The sequence below is a fragment of the Chroicocephalus ridibundus genome, chromosome Z, assembly GCF_963924245.1.
Source record: "Chroicocephalus ridibundus chromosome Z, bChrRid1.1, whole genome shotgun sequence".
NCBI classification, from domain to species: domain Eukaryota; kingdom Metazoa; phylum Chordata; class Aves; order Charadriiformes; family Laridae; genus Chroicocephalus; species Chroicocephalus ridibundus.
In genome coordinates, this window is record NC_086316.1 from 60,303,565 (window position 1) to 60,320,706 (window position 17,142).

The 17,142-nt window shown below is 44.4% G+C and overlaps 1 protein-coding gene across 1 annotated transcript; it reads left to right on the forward strand.

The window, feature by feature from the left end:
• Positions 1 to 7,152: 7,152 nt before the first annotated feature.
• On the forward strand, positions 7,153 to 10,117 carry S100Z (S100 calcium binding protein Z). Its single transcript, XM_063320490.1, has 3 exons — positions 7,153 to 7,266; positions 8,608 to 8,765; positions 9,959 to 10,117. The coding sequence occupies exons 2-3, from the start codon at positions 8,625 to 8,627 to the stop codon at positions 10,115 to 10,117; spliced, it is 300 nt and encodes a 99-aa protein (XP_063176560.1). The 5' UTR covers positions 7,153 to 7,266; positions 8,608 to 8,624.
• Positions 10,118 to 17,142: the final 7,025 nt, after the last annotated feature.

Here is a 17,142-nt window from a genome sequence, read left to right on the forward strand (position 1 = left end):
ACTTCCTCTCTCTGTATAGCTTTATATCAACAAATCATCTTTATCCCTTCATTATTCGTTCTCTTTCCCAGATCACCGGTGAATATGTTGAATAGCACTGTCCCCAGGACAGATTCTTGTGGGACCCAATTGATGGTTTCAGTTCACTCATAAAACCCAATAATTTATTTTTTATTTCCTATCTTTCAGTTAGCCATTTACAGTGTGAGTCTTTTCCTTATATCCCATGGCAACCTAGTTTCTTTAAGAGTGAGGAATGCTTTCTCGGAACGAGGTGGATATTAATCAGCGAGGTCAACCATCGTGGACTCCTTCAGTGAACGCCAGTAGATTTGTTTTATGACTCCTCTTTACTTTTCCCCAGTGTACTGTGTTCAGTCATGTTCCCACCCTTCTGTTTTTCAGGCTGGTCTCTACAACTTCAGCCAATATGGACAGCAGACTTAATGTTCAGCAGCTCTCTGGATACTGCCTGGCACCTCTCCAACATGGCATTGTGCCTGCCAGGTTTCTGTGCTGTAGTCCTGATGCAGATTTCAGCCGATGGCTCCCATTGTTCATCCACCTCAAGTTCCTCTAGAGCTCTGGGCTGGATACCATCCAGTCTTGGCTTGTTGCAGCTTGTTTTGAGGCTCTGCCCGATAACATCTTCTACCTACAGTTCAGTCTGAGACAAATCCTTCAGCATGACCCTTTCTCTGTCTTGTGGGAACCTCTCCAAGCTCCACCATAGTGAAAACACATGCAAAATATTGATTTATGTTTTCTGTTACAGCCCTATCTTCTTTAAGCACGCCTGTACCCCAACCATCTACTGGCCCTTAGTGCCCTCTTCAGGCTTCTTGATCCCATTGCATTTGGACAAGAATTTGTGGCTATTTGCAGATTGCTCCTGTAACAGCTTTGGATGAGGTTGCATTACTCTGGTCTTTTCTTCCGTTTAGCCCCCAAGCAGTGGCATTGGCTTTAAGTGCTTCTGAACTTGCTTTTTACTACAGCAGTTGGTAAGTTTGGGGTGCATTATTAAGGACAATTAGTGCAATATATGGACTGAATTCAGCAAAGTGTGTACGTAAATCTCATTGTTCTAACACTAACCTGTGTTAAACACTTAAATTCTCTGCAGAGTTTATAGCTGTAGCTAACAAGCTGGGGGCAATGGGTATTTCTTCTTTCTGTAATTTTTAATTATATTACTTCTCATTTGGCTTGTTGCTGCTAATGCAGAACTTTATGTGGAGCTTGCTGTAAGTAATCCAGTGGTGAAACATCTACAGGTGTCCTGGAGCAGTCAGGTGGGAGTCTGTCTTCCTTGGGCCCTGCAGCTTTGGTAGTAATCGCTAGCATGAGCTCTGGAAGCAGCAGTTCTTCAGCAGGACACTAAGGGGCAGCCCCAGACCAAAATAAGCTTTCCTCATTTTTTTATATACATACAAACTAAGAGAAAACTTTATTTATTTGCCTCATTTTTTCTATATTGATTTAACATCATCAGTGCCCAGGAATATTGAATCAAGTCGGTCTGGAGTGGGTTTTTGTCATTGCATCTTTTGGTAGTTATTTATTTCAGCACTGGTGATAAGGAAGGTGAGTTTATTTGCCGGTTATCTCAAGATGAGCCCACTTGAGCACATGGTTCACAGACAGAGCAGACAGGGTGGAAAAGACGCAGTGAGCTCTGCATTTGCGGCCTTGGTGGCCACCTGCACATCATGGCATGGCCAAGCATATGTACAAGCATATAGTTGTACGAGCCAGGGGCCTTTGCTGCTTGGAGACGCTACTTACCATCAGAGAGCTAGTCACACCAGTCCTAGGAAACCCATTCCCAAAGTAATAGCTGCTGTGTGGATAGTCACAGACCACGAAGGAGGATCTGAGGCAGGAGTCACTCAACAGCTCATCCAGGACCAGGCAAAAGACACGGACAGTTTTCCTAACACTACAACCTGTTAGGTGGCATGGCCACCGACCTGTGATGCAGAATCACTCCCTGCAAGGAGGGGTTTCAATAGTTATGAAGCATAACCTGAACCTAGCTGCAAAAACCTCGTGGAAGGAACTGGAAGTTGAAGTGAATTAGAAAAAAAGGCTGCTGCATGTTGATAAGAGTTCAAATCAGGAAGAAACGTGAGTCAGTCAGAACCAGCGTGTCTCAAAAGGGTGGATTTACCTTATCGATTGGTGGATTTAACACAAAGAGAATTACTGTCTTGGCTTTGTTCAGAAAGTGATGTATTGCCAAATACTAGCTGTAACATGAGCTACCAAAGCCAGCTGGCGCTGGGTGCTTGTTCTCTGGTTACTGCTGGGGGTGGGGTGGGGGTTGGGGGGGAGCTCCTCTGTAACGGGACCCCCTGCCCCTACCTGAGGCAGAGCTGGCTCCAACTCTCTGTCTACACCAGCGTATTTTACACTGTTTTGGTACCTTTCCTTGGTTTGGATAGACTGCATTATAGTAATAAATGGCTTGGATGATACACGGCTGGATGGATACATCTGCTTCAGAGGCTTATGAGGAAGATAGGATTGTATAGCTAGAATATCACTTGAAAACTCTGGATTAGGTTTAATGACAGCTTTTTAGGCTATTTTCCAGATAATAATACATTCCTATACAACCTGAAGTTGCTTTCACAGGCTAGTAATGGGTGGTTGCTCACAGGGAGAGGAAATGGTGGCTGATCTTCTGGGAGAAGGAGAAGGGAGCAGTAGATGGTAACCCAAATCAGTGCCTCAAGTACAGACAATGCTCGGATTTCTGTCCTAAACAAGTATCACAAGAGAAATGACCACTATGGAAACAAGCAGAGTTCAACAATCTGGACATTTCAATTAGAAGTCATTTACATATTTGGAAAAGAAGTGTACAATCTTGTCCCAAACAGGATTCATCAGAGAATGAGATCAGGATACACTTCATTTGGGCAGCCCTTGAAGTGTAACCCATTAAAAAAGATACCAACAGAGTAAACTACGAAATTTAGGTGGTAAAAGCTATTAGCAAGAGCTTTAATAGCTCTTTGCTATTCTGCTGCCTGTGGGATCACAGCAGTTAAAACAGTCTTGAAGATGTGAACCAGAACCTGCGCGGAAGGGAAACATGCCTGATATAAAGGGATAAATCAATCAACTGCCAAGATATGGAAATAAAACACAAATGAAAAGGCTAACAATCCTAACAATGTAAAAGTGTTCATTATAACTTAACAAGAAATACTGTTTCAAATGTAAGTCTCTTATAAACTTTTTAGTCTATATTAATAAACTCTTTAGTCTAATCTAGGCTCTAACCTATTGTAAGCTTTTTAGTGCATTGTATATCTGTCCATCTGAGGCTTGCGGTGCTCCCTGTTGCTTCCCATCACACCTTTTGCCACTTCAGGGGTACAACATTGATTGAAAACACGTGCATCCCAAGAACAGTGTGAGTTTGGGAAAAATAAATAATGACAGGATGTGGGTGGGAGGCTGACTTGCCTTTCCCAGCGCAATAATTATTTGTGAGAAAATATTCCCCACGTGCATTCTGGCAAATGTTGAAAACCAGATGCCCTAAGTATGAGATCCTCCCACTTAAGCTGAGCAGTATTTTACTGTGGCTTAGACTGTCACTTTATAGGCTGCTCTGGCTTAAAGGCATCCTGCGTTATGTTGTCTGAAGAAGAGACCAAGGAAAAATCTTGGTGAAGAAGCCAAAGATTCTCCTTCCCAGCTGTGGAGGAAGGAGGTTGCTGACCTATGTCAAGGGCTGACTGCTTTCACACAGGGCAGAACTCTGCTGAGTTTTTTGAGGAGCAGAGACCAGCAATAAAATTTTCTTCCAGTGGTCTGACTGCCCCATCTCCTTGTAGGAGGGGAGGTGCAGTCCCATAGAACCTCCCAGCTGGGAGTACCTCTACATTACCCCAAGTAAAATTGAAGGAATCAGTCATAGCTGGTTGGATCCTTTCTCAGGTTTGCAGGGGAACTGTGTCCAGTTCTGGGCTCCCCGGTTCAAGAAGGACAGGGAACTGCTGGAGAGGGTGCAGCAAAGGACTACCAAGATGATTAGGGGACTGGAACACCTCTCTTATGAAGAAAGGCTGAAGGATTTGGGTCTCTTCAGTCTGGAAAAAAGTTGGCTGAAGGGGCACCTTATCAACACTTATAAATACTTCAAGGGTGGGTGTCAGGAGGATGGGGCCAGGCTCTTTTCAGTGGTGCCCAGCAATAGGACAAGGGATAACGGGCACAAACTTGAGCATAGGAAGTTCCACCTAAACATGACGAGGAACTTCTTTCCTTTGAGGGTGGCAGAGCACTGGCACAGGCTGCCCAGAGAGGTGGTGGAGTCTCCGTCTCTGGAGACATTCAGAACCCGCCTGGACGCGTTCCTGTGGAACCTGCTCAAGGTGACCCTGCTCTGGCAGGGGGGTTGGACTAGATGATCTCCAGAGGTCCCTTCCAACCCTATGATTCTATGATTCTATGAACCGCTGCCTCTTTCAGCAGCCTGTGGTGAAATCAGATGGGTGACTCATTCTGTAAGCCTAGCATCTATTACCTCTTCAGCAAAGATAGCAGAATTCAGCCCTATGGAGTATTTGTGCCATGCCAGGTGAAAAATCTGCCCTTCTGCTTCTGACATCCATTGATTTTGCAGTGCACACTTTAATATTGAAATACTCATTAGGAGAAGGGCACAGCTGGAGCAGTCTGCAAGGGGCAATCATGTAACCTGAAGAGGACACTAAAATACGGAACTAGATTGTGCAAGTCAGGGGACAGCCTGCTTTCAAGTGTATTTTTGAGTTTGAGTGAGGACCCAAGACTATTTGAAGGGAATTTATAAAGTCAACAAAGTCAAACTCCTTGTGATAGTGCTAGGTGGTACAAAAAGGGCTAATGGCCACAAAGGCAGCTTGGGATGCTCAGACTGGATATGAGGGTAAACATCTTCCCTAGGGAGGTAGTGCAGCAGCACTACAGCAGATTACCCAAGAACTTGTGAAATCTCCATCCTTGGAGGTTTTTAAGGTTTAACTAGAAAAAGCTATGGCTGACCTGGTCTGGCACTGGCGATCATCCCACTTTGAGGAAGAGGTGCCTTCCCACCAACACTGCCATGATTTGGCAGGTTGTGACAGATAAGTTTGGTCATGAATGAGGAAGGCACCGGTCTTCACCGTGTCTACAGTCATGCTGCAGTCCTGTTCCTGCTGTCAAACACATGTCTGGTGCTGTTCCTGTGTTTAGCCTGGTGGAAACCAGCGTGCAGGGGAGGATTGACAGGGGAATGGTGGCTGTTGACACGGAGTTGAGTCTTGCCTGGTACAAAAATGCTCACAGCCTGTGTTGACTTTAGTTGTCTTCAATGCCTATTAGATAACATGTAAAACCAGATGGTGCTGGAGTCTTGCATGAAGGATTAAAAACAGTTGATTGATAATCATGAATTTTGAGTAGCCTCTGGGACCTCCCCTCACAGGAGTTAGATCTCTGCTGCCACTGGAGCCACTGGCAGGACCTCACTAGCCAGGCAGGAAAGGGATGGACACAGCAAATTGAATGGACCTCTTAACAAAAAAGCTCAGTGCAACCGTTCCCTGTGTACATGTAATACACTCACATGGAATAGAGAGTTTCTTACACAATTATCTGGAGTGAAAACAGCTATTGAAAGAGACTGCACAGATTATATCACTGTATAAATTATTGAGCTGATGTCCTGGAGATGACAGAGGAAACCCTTCTTTCTTCTGTCCTGAGGATGGCAGCTCTGAGAGTTTATACCTGCTTCCTGGAAGTTGTACCTCCTGTTACCTTAGATAATGAATTTGCAATATTCATCAACCAGAAGATCAGTGTAATATAGAGACAACAGAAGGATTTTATACTTATGCATTGACTCAGACGTGCTCTTTTTTTGTTGTGGGTGAAATTGTTGTTGAATAAATGTCAAAAAAAACCCAAAACAGCCAGTGTTTTGGTGTTTGTCTGGTTGATATTTCTAAACAATAGTTACAAGCACCACAGGCAAGGCATAGCCCTGCATGGCTGTAGCTACGTAAGAGACCACATGCTTTTTCTTAGAATCAGAAAAGACACAGAGAACGGCCAGGATGTGATTGGGAGAACTCTGCTGTGCCTGATATCGCCCATGTTTTTCTCTCACGTCCTGCATACGGTCCAGCTAGATCCCTGTGCTTGCTGGGGCACAGGGACTCCCTTTGTACAAAACCGGGCACCCATTAGCTATGCCCAAATACAGAAGAGGTATGGAAAGCAGCTCTCCTCCCCAACTCTCCTCTGACTCCAGGAGGGATTAGGTTACTCTTGTTGCATATCAACATTTCCAGGCTGGTTTCCACCTGGGCCTTTTCTAAAATATACCCGAGCACTCATGATTGCAGTGGTGGAAGGTGAGGGCATACACCCTACATGCAGTATTGTGCGTGTCCACAGGGACCGCTAACCAGAAGACCCTGCCTACTGTTTCGGAAACTGCGCTTTACACACAGTCACCTCCCATACTGCTGGGATCCAGCATTTTTATGTGCCCCCCACTTCCCTCCCCCTTCTCCCAGAGGCACAGCCACAACCCCTCAGGTTGTGAAGCCTCGTGACAATGTCACAGATGGAAGAAGCATCATGTCTGGAGGCAAAGGAGGCCGGTAGAGGTGTGGGCTGATATCTACTGTGGCACTCAAAATTACAAGTGCCTGGAGGCTTTCAGAGCTAAAAACAATGCCCATCTCATTCTCTTTCCCCCTGGCTGGAATAAACAAGAGAAAGAGCTGCAGCTGTGTGCCCTCTTGCTGTTTATCTGCCCAGTTGCGCTCGCTGGACTTGCGTGTGCAGCAGGTAGAAGGTTTATTGATAGAAAGCAAGCCCAAAGCAAGCAGTTTTCCATTCCATGTGGCTGTCATGAAAACTGTGGTTATTTGCTAGTTTGGGTGGTAAGCAGGCCCTACCATGGTGAAGCTGCTGTTTCTTGCGTCCCCCAGCCATTGCCCCTGGGGGTGGCAAGTCCCTGGGATTGGGGCAGGGGAAGCCCTCCAGGGGGAAGATCACCTATTAAAAGAGAGATGCTGAACTGCATCAGTCTTGTACAGGACTGATAAAAATGAAGCCAAGCCTGTTGGCCAGTGTACACTGTAATTTCAGGCACACCTTCCCTGAAACTGGTTTCCTTGTTTGCTCCTGAAGACCCACAGACTACAGCAAGAATTTCATTCAGCAAGAGCAGACGTTTCAGGCTTACGGAGACATCTGGCAATAAAAGTAGGTATCTCAAGGGATTTGTGGCAAACTCACTTACAAACCCACCCTAAGTACCGAAGTATCTTTGAACACTGGTTGCCAGTGCTGAGGCATTTAGACTCTCAGCTGTAAAAGTGCAGAGAGACAGATTAGAAAGAGTTCTTTTGAAAATGGGGGGAAATTGCTTTATACTGACTTAGTGATTGTTAGCATTTTCTAATTTTCACCTTCAGCCCCCCAGATGGACATGTTAGTGAAAAGTCAAATGATAAAAAGTATCTCGTATGTTCCACACGCAGCCCTCTGCTCTGCCTAGTGAATATTTTAGTGACCCATTTACAGCAAGCAGCTTTTATTGAACAGAGTAGGCAAATGCAGAGGGAAACAGAAGCCCCATCATCCTTGTGACGATTATACGTCTGTCTCTATTTGTGTAATCCACCCTCTCAGCCTGATAAACAAGAGCCCGTGCATGCATTTTGAAAGGAGGGTGACCATCACCTTCTGTGATCTGAGTATTTTCTTGCATACACCTCAGCTAGCCTGTGAAGCAGGTAAGTCTTAGCCTTTGTACAGTGATATTGCTCAGGACTCCAGTCTTACCTTGAATTTCATTCTGGCTTTTTAATCTCTCTCCTGGCGCTTCATCAACACGATGTTTCCCTTTCACCCCATACCTATTTTTAGTTATTTTTTGAGTCAGCTACTGAGCAACTAATTGCATTTCCAACCTTTTTCTTGGTGGTGCTTCCCTGTGTACCTTCTTACTGCATGCCCAATGAAGCACACCCTCAGGGGTGCCTAGCTCACATTTGTTTATTCCAGGTAATTTACAGGAAAAGAGGTCAGCCCAAGCAAACACGACCGAATAAATTGAAAGCTGATGCTTTCATTCTTATTACTGGTGACTTTCCTCTAACCACCTAAGAAACTAGTGTGGAGCCTTCTGTATAAATGCAGATACACTTTGGCCACTGTTGTTTGTTGATCTCACTTTCGTCAGGAAATTTTTGAATGAACAGGCAGGAGGGTGTGCCTTCATTTTTCCTGTGTTTTCAGCTATGGGTACGAGGGATTTCCTTTTGCAGTAGCTTTGCAAAATGGATGCTCAGTAGATCACTTTCTTAAATAAAGGGCTTCCTTTCCATTTGCCTTTTCGAAGTAATTGCTATTAAGTTTAGGACAATATTTTACAGCAGTCCAGACTTGCTCACACACAGCTGACAGGATGGATCAACTGAAAATCCATTTTTTCAGTACTAGTAACAATTTCTCTCTACAGCTAGCTCTCCGACCCTTCCCTGAGACCGGTCTTTGGTTTGGCTCCTGTTCAATGTCACTGACTGGATCTTTGCCCCACAGCTCTCCCGCTCGCTGATATGTCCACACCGCTGGAGGATGCGATGGACACCTTGATCAGGATTTTCCATCACTACTCAGGCAAAGAAGGAGACAGATACAAGCTCAGTAAAGGAGAACTCAAGGAGCTCCTCACCAGCGAGCTCACTGACTTCCTTTCAGTAAGATGCAGCTCCTGAACCTCTTGTTACTGTTCCATGGGTGGGACAAGCAGCTACCCCAGTGTTCAGGAATAGCTTCTCCTTCTGCAAGGCACATCCTGCCTCTCAGATGACAGTTGTCTTTGTGGAGCCAGACAGAAGGAGATGAGATCAAATGTCCCCTTTGAGAAGTGTGTTTTCAGAGGGTGGTCCAGCCTGGGCGCCCTGCCATGTGCCACCGTGGGCAGAGCCAGGTACCTGTGCTCTGCTTACTCCCCTGCGCTTTTGAGCAGCAAGGGCAGCCTAGAAGCAGTACCAAAATCGATGGTAAATCAGGCTTTAATCAGTTTTTTGCTTGTTTGTTCATTTTTAATAATAGGGCATAGGTAAGTCCTTCGAAGAATTAAATCCAGCAACCAGTTCTCACGAGAACACAGTAGTTTGTGCACAATGGCCACAGACACAGTACAGCTGTTCATGTGCTCTGTAGAGAGATGCTAAGAAAATCCTTTCTGCAATAAGCTGCTGATGTGAATATCTCTTTGCATGTTTGATATGTTCTGCATTACACAGCATGGGTGCTTTTTATGGAATAATGACCAGATCCATAGTTGTTTTTCTGTATCCTCTTAATTGTAAAAATTGTTGTGGACCCTATCACCACCAGCAGGATTTTTTTTTTATATTCTATCCATTTCCTTGGATTTTCTTTTATTCTGGGCTATTGATTTATTATTATGATATTCGCTGTTCTTACTCCCACTGAATAGCTTGTGTTGTATGCTGAGTACAGATCTTCTCAATGCGATGAATGGATGTGTAATATGACCACTTACGAATAGCCCATTGAAAATCTTCATACTGTTTGTTAAGGGGGGGTGATACAGAGAAACGCACATTATAGATCCATCTTGTCAAAAGAAACCAGTGCTCAGCAGCTCCTAAAATCTGATTCATATCGGTGCCTATTTAGTACCTGTATTCCTTCTAAGAGTTGCACTGTCTTCAGTTTCTGTTGCTGTGCACTTTTGGGTCTCCAGACCCATGTTTTTAGTGTTGTGGGTGGTGGTATATTACTATTCAGGTTCATATTTCATGTGGCCTTTTATTTACTAGCACCGGGGCTTGTGACATAGCAGTGGGTTGCAACGCTGGGTATGTCAGTATTACGCATTCGAGATCTGCACTGCTAAATCGCTTTTCTTTCTCTTCAGGGCCAAAAGGACCCCTTTCTGATTGATAAGATTATGAAAGATCTGGACTCCAATAAAGACAATGAGGTGGATTTTAATGAATTTGTCATTCTGGTTGCTGCTTTGACTGTAGCATGTAATGATTACTTCGAAGAACAGCTAAAGAAAGAAGGATTTTAAAAATGCTCAATGCAGTCCATCTCCTGGCCACAAATGCGAGCAAAGCACGTCTCACTAGGTAACCCTTATCAGCATTTAGTGAATGCAAACCATCATCCTTCCAACTGTTACTGCTGTAAGACTCTTATGGACCAGATCAGCAGCTGGTGTAAGCTGGGCCAAAGCCTGTTTAAACTACTTGAGATCTGGCTTTTAATATTTTCAGTCTTTGCACTGCATGCATCTGTAACATGTATTCATCAGTTGCCCAGGTCAATGGCTTTGGGCTGTCAGATCATTTGACAGGAGTCAAGACTTCTACATCTTAAACATCAGTGGCAATTAAAAGGCGCAGGAATGTTACTTATATACTTTCTGAATTGGAAAATACGGAATGAGATGTAAAACTTGCAATTTAGTTCTCAGTTATTCTATAACAACCATATTTTTGCAGCTCAAAAAGAGCAGATTGGTTTTTTGCTCAGCTCTGCTTATTCTAAAGCCCTTTTTAGATGCTGCTTCGTACCTTCCCACGCTCTCGTATTTCAGATGTGGCCACAGCTGTCTCCTGCCGCCTGAGCAGACGGCACTGCTTGCCATTGTTACGGGTTCATTTCCCCCACCTCCCCTGCTTCAATTTTGTTGTGTTGGCATTACTGCATCCCAGTAGTCCACCTCTTCATTCGGCATAAATGAATTTATTCATATGGTAAATTATTCAAATACATAGAAGATTTAGTCAGCAAACTGCTGTGAGGGCTGATGGAAGGACTGGGTCTTCAGGGAAAATGTAAATGCCTTTTGCTTTCAGTATTCTGGCACCCTTAAGAGGAGGGCTTTTAGAGGACCACTTGTGGGGGGTTTAATGATGCCATCCCAGGGTACAGCTTTGTAATGTGAGTCATCTTATGGAACAATGATTTCATCTCACACTGATCCAACCCACTGTGTGGACGCCGTGCAAAAGGGGCAGTGGGACCTCATGGCCAGGTGTGGAGAGAGTAGGACAATCCTTTTCAGTGTTAACCTTCTCTTGGGTTGAATTAAGAGTACTTCTGCACTCCTGTTTGAATTAAACATACTTCCAAAGCCTGCAAACCCCCAGTGGCAGGGTGTCTTGCGTGGAGAGCTCTCTTTGTTCCTTGTAATTTTGTTGGTAACTTCAAACTATAATAAAAGACACCTGAAATAAATGAAGATTTTCTGTTTGTTTAAGAGGTTAATAAAAAACATCCCCCAGTGAATATGTGCCCTGATAGGCAATATTTGAAGAATGCATTTCACTTGTGTCTCCTCCCCAGACCCCTGGAAATCATTCTGTAAAGACTATAATATTTGTATAAAATCATATATCATTAAGAAGATGTAATTTATTAGAAGAAGGGGATTTTATAGGGTCTAATAAATATAACAAGGAACAGACATCAGACTAAGAAAGGGGCCACCACCAGTTGATGTTATCCCAGAAAAAAAGAGACTTTGCGGGGGGGGGGTGGGGGGTGCAGAGCTGCAATGTGCTGCCTCTTTAACTCTTCAGTGGCAGAAGTTATATAGGATTCACAGAAGATCTTCTAGGGAACACGACAAAAAGTATTAAAGTAAAACTGACAATTGCACAACTTTTTGCCCCCTGCAATGTCATGCACCCCAATATCATTGCAGTTATTGGATCAGGATGGCAGGAGTACCAACCAGAAAAAGTAAGACTGCCTTTATGGTTCCCCATAGGTCCTGCAGTTTGTTGCTAGTCTCCAAGCCTTTCCCCTTCCTCCAAGGGGAAGGGATACAAGAGCAGCTTCAAGCTTCAACCCCAAGCTAAAAGGAATAAGATTGTCCCAGTTAAGAACCGGTTTCTTAATTATGACTTTTGAGCAAGAGGCTTTTTGGAAACAAGCTACGAAAAGTTTGTAAACCCTCTGCTCATCCCTGATGAGCCCCTGGACACACAGCAGCCCATATGCCAAGCAGAATTATGCTAAGCCACAGCTGGTGGCAGCAACATGCCCCGGGGTCAGGCAGCAAGAGCTGCTGCCACGATGGAGAGGGTCAGCGGAGCCATCTCATCAGCTGAATTTACTGGGGATTGAGTGCAGCCTAATCCCCCTGCGGAACGGGCTTTCTTGCACACAAGCTATGGGTGAATCAGAGGAGAATGACTCAAATGATCTTTATTCCAACAAAAGTTTTATAAAACGTCATATATCACCCTTTTTGGCTTTTCTTGTTGCCTTTTTAACTGCAAGGACAACTGTTAAACTCTATCAGCTTTAAAGAAGAAACCTTTTTGCACAAAGACTGGAGACCAAGCAGAAAAGGAAGAAAATGCTACAAAGCATATTCAGATGCTTGAAAACACAAAGCATTGTCACAATTTGGAGTCCTGGCGTAAGGGACTTGCCATTCTACTCATGGGCTGACCCACTGCACCAGTGGGTCATTCCTCTGCCGTTCCTCTCCCACAGGAGCCAATTAGTGCTGCATTAGTAGACACCTCTTCCAAGGAAGATGCCTGAACATCACCTGCAAGTTTTGAATTGCCTCTAAATGAGAAAAAGCTGTGAGCAATCCTCTTTTCTGTAAGCAATCCTCAGGAAGGACAACTGCACTGAAGCCACTTACACTTACACAAGCACCATCTTCCCCAGCCAACCTCCCTACGGCCACTTTGTCCTGCAGATGTGAGCCTTTCTTTTTTAATCTTCCCTCAGAAGGGAAAAATGTCTCTTTCAAACACAAAGGCAGTATTTTTTTTCTCATTGTTTACCAACACTTTTCCTGCTGACTTTGAGTTTGCCTGTAGTTCATGAATCTAGGAAGCACTTTGAAGTTTTACATGCAGAGGAAGCTTGCTGTGTGGCTTTCTCCAAAATCCCTCAGCTTTAGGAATGATGTCTAATTACAGGTGTTTTTTTCATTTGTGTTATCAGACTGCCTGAAAAATCGATAGAAAATTGAACACCACAATATGGCCTAATATTTTCAAGTCATATTAAAGACCAATAAAGATACAGCAATGCCAGACAAGATCTTTTCTAGCTATTGTGAAATTGTTTTGCCTGACATCTAAAAAGCAGATTTTCAGAAGATAAATGATATTATCTTGAAAGCCTCAGCCTCTGCCGTCTGCTTTTATTTCAGTTCAAAAGAAACTTGAAGTGCCAGTACAACTGGGTACACAAAGCTTGATGCACTACCAGGAAATAAATTTATAACCTCTTCAGATTCAGTATCTAAATACAGATCTCGAAGAGCTGCATATGGCACCACTGTGATGATGAGCGCTTTGCAACGGAGCAGTTCCTCTAAGCTCTGACTTAGTACCCAGGCCCACTAGGAAGGCACCATCTTTCACTCTACAGCAGTGCAGAGGGTGTCAAGTGCAATGAGAGAATCATCATCCTACAACATCAGTTCCTCCTCATAAAGTTGAGAAACAAAATTGCCTGGGGTTGTGGGAAGGGAGGGAGAAGTGACCCTAGGAGACCCCCCCCAGAACAGGAGATGTTTCCAGAAATGTCATTAATTGCCTTCCACCAAATGCCATTCAAGAAAGAATTGAAACTTATTGCCAGTGACGATTTCATATTTACAGATATGAATCTGGTGCGGCACTTGCAGGGATGCCTTGAATTCATGGAGTATCTGTGTTAACCTGCACTTGCTAGCAAAGGAAATCCAGCATCCCCGAAGTCTGTCACAACTGCTGGGCATGTACAGAGCAGCACATGCAGAACACGTGACACAGCCGAGAGCTGCTCAGGGCGGCACAACAGTGCACCAGTTTGACATGCCACCTGTTTGGCCTGGGAAATCTGGTGGTTATTAGTGCATTTACTTCTCACCCTTGGCACCCTGACACACACTGGCAAACTCCCTGGGCTGGCTGTCCACGCGGTGCCGGCTCTGTTCAGGCATGCACTTTTCCCTTAGCAAAGCAGATATTTCCTCCCGTGCCAAAGGCTGCAGGGTCTCCCCCCAGCACAGCAATCACTGCCACAGCTGCATGGCCACAGCAACACGGTGGGTGCACACAGTGTGTATGGGATGAACTGTATCATCTCAAAACCCAGTGCAGGTGCTTTTGTGAAGCACAGCTTCATGATACCCCAAGCAGCTGGGGAATTAACGCTGTGGTACAGACAGGGCAGAAGGGGAAGAAGAGTTCTCCTATGGCAATGCAGATCCACCCCAGGTCACTCAGCCGTCCAAGGCAGAGCCCCTTTCCAGGCTCCATGCTGCAGCATAAAGCAGGGCATGGCACGGAGCGAAACTCTTAAGGACAGCCCAGAGCCCATCAGCAGCTCGGTAGCACACAGAAAACATTCAGGTCCTTTCTGATTTCAGCCCCTTACCCTTGGGTAAAGGGTCAAACACAAAACTTGCCTCTGAAATAAGATTAATCTATATAAAGGTTTTTGACTGGCAGGAAGATTTGTTAGACTGTGATGTGACATCATGTGCATGTCTAATAAGGGTTTTGATTGACAGGCCAACAATTATTAGATGTGTCTTTAGGGATAATTAAGTCTGTTGAATGACACTGAATTATTCGAAGAAAAAAGGGGTCACATTTTCAGTTTTGTCTTTCTTCTGCCACGTGATATGGCATGAGAGAGAATGTTTCATTTATAATCTGATAATCTGTTTTCTAAACTAACTCCAAGTACTTTGCTCTGAGCTGGGGTATGGTGAGTTACGGGCCCTGGGTAGCCATCAGAGAGAGAACATGAATGAACATGATACGTTAAAAAAAAAAAATACGAAAACTGCAACAAAAAAACCCCAAACTTTTACTTTTTAAATACCAACTCTCAGCCACCTGCAATCAGTTCTGTACGAAGGGCAAGTCCCAAGGAAGAGAACTGCAGCTGCATCCACTTATTTTGCCCTCGCAAGTAGATTCTCAGCTGATGTAAAACGACAGAGCCTATTGCACTTAGTGGCATAATTTTGCGACAGCTGAGGACACGTGCTTGAGACTTTAAATTAGCCTTCAATGGAAAGTTGTGTTTCTGTTAGCTGGTTGGCTAAATAAGGACATGCCTGTAAAATTGCATATGTTGCAACAAGGCAGCTCAGAGGAAGACAGGAGAGTGGTTGCTCAGAGCACAGATATTTGGGGGAGAATTAGTGGAAAATGCTCCTATGATACATCTGCTTTAAATTCTAAGCTGTTCTCTCAGGTCCTGGTTGACTTCATGGGCTGCAGAAAAAATTGTCATAGCATAGCTCTCAAATACTTCTCTGTGGAGTCTGCCTTAAAACTCCGTGTATTGCTCTGACTCTACATTCCCAGCAGCTGCATAAACCCAGAAAAGCCCTATGCAGAAACATAGAATAAAGCTACACCAGGAAAAAAACTGTGAGTAGAACATGTTGCAAAGAGCAGAAAAGTAACTGAACCAACCAGACCATGAGTTACTGTTGTGTTTTGGGAGACACCTGGAGACACCTAGTGGCAGCAGCGAATAGGTCCCTATGTCTGAGCAAAGGGGGGCTGGACGAGACACGGTGTTGGAGAGCCCCATCCCGTTAAACCATTAATAGCTTGGTTAGGTGAAACCAAAGCTCTTTTTGCCCTTGCACTGTCGTTAGACTTCAGTAGGTTGAAAAATGCTGACCAGGTGATCTCAAAGTCCTTCAGTGTTTATGATTTTTACACTGACACAAAATATTTCAGTACTTTCACCGAAAAGTGTTCAGAATCTAACTGATCAAAGTGTTTGGCACTGCAGCCTGTACGATACCAAAGATAACTGGTAAGGAATCAAATGCATGTGAAAAATAAAGGACTAAGTGGTAGGAGCAGTTGAAAGGATAAATATACCACTATGCTGGGCATGCTGCATTCTCTTATCTGACTCATATTGACTAGTTGAATTGTGTAACACTCCACGGCGTTTCTGAAATGGGCCCATTACTGTAATGCCTAACACTGCCAGCGACGATCGTGTTGAATCACAGTTTTTTCCTGGATGAGAAAGACTCAATCAAGGAGACAGTCACTTCAGCTGAGAAATACTTGTCCTTGTATAGGAAAAATATCTTAAAATATCACTTGCCAAAGTGGTGCTTTGTCAAAGATAAAGTTTATTCTTTATACTGACCCAGATTTAATGAATTTTGAAACGTGACACATGTAAATACTAAGATTTCTCAATACATCTGAAAATTATATTCTGTATAATAAAATGACCCCAGCATTGAAAATAAAGTGACAAATGTTCTAGTAACCCAGAGTTGAACAGGAAAATTGGGAAAGGAGGAGCAGGTGCCATTGCTTGGGGCAGGGTCAGCGGGAGAAGGCTGCAGTGGTGGAAGAGACTGCAGCACCATGTCCTCCGCAGATCCAGCAGAGGACCCGACATGGGCCAAGAGGGGTATGCCTCCAAGCGAAGACCAACTGCAATAACTGTGCCATGTTTTGGAAAGGAGACATGGACCAAAGGAGGCATCTACCAAGATCCCTTGCCTGGGAGCCATGCTGACACCTCTGTGTGGCTCTGGTGTTGAGGTCTTCCTCCTCCAGCCCTGAAGAGGGCAGGTACCACGTGGGGGATCCACAGAGGAGGCAGGCCCAGGGGAAAATTAAACAGCTCGGCAAATGTCCGCCAGAGCAATGGCAAACGCCTTTGCCAGTCACCCTTTCCCACATCTCTTCTCTCCTTCCTGGGAGAAAACTTTTCTCTGCTCCCACTTCTTGGCCCTGACTGCTCTGTGTAGATGCCGGGTTGAGTCACAGGCAGAGCTGGTAGTGACAACCGCCCTCAGGGTAATCTCGGTGTCTGAATATAATGTTTGCTTGATTATTTGTAACCTGCTAAACTGTGAGTTTCACAGTCCTTGCTCTTATTCAATGCCATAAATAGTGTTAACGCAACACTTATCATCAAGCCTGCATGATGCTGATAGGGTTTCAGTTCATAAATCACATGCATTTTTCATTTCTCTGAACCACTCAACATGACAAATCACACATCTCTTGTGTCAAACTGCCCAGAGTTAACAAGCTACACTTACTTCACCTTACAGAAAGTTCAGGTCTA

Coding starts and splice junctions, on each gene's coding strand:
- S100Z (XM_063320490.1), top strand. CDS start 8,625: ATGTCCACACCGCTGGAGGATGCGATGGACACCTTGATCAGGATTTTC. Junction 8,766..9,958: donor AGCTCACTGACTTCCTTTCA/GTAAGATGCAGC, acceptor CTTTCTCTTCAG/GGCCAAAAGGACCCCTTTCT.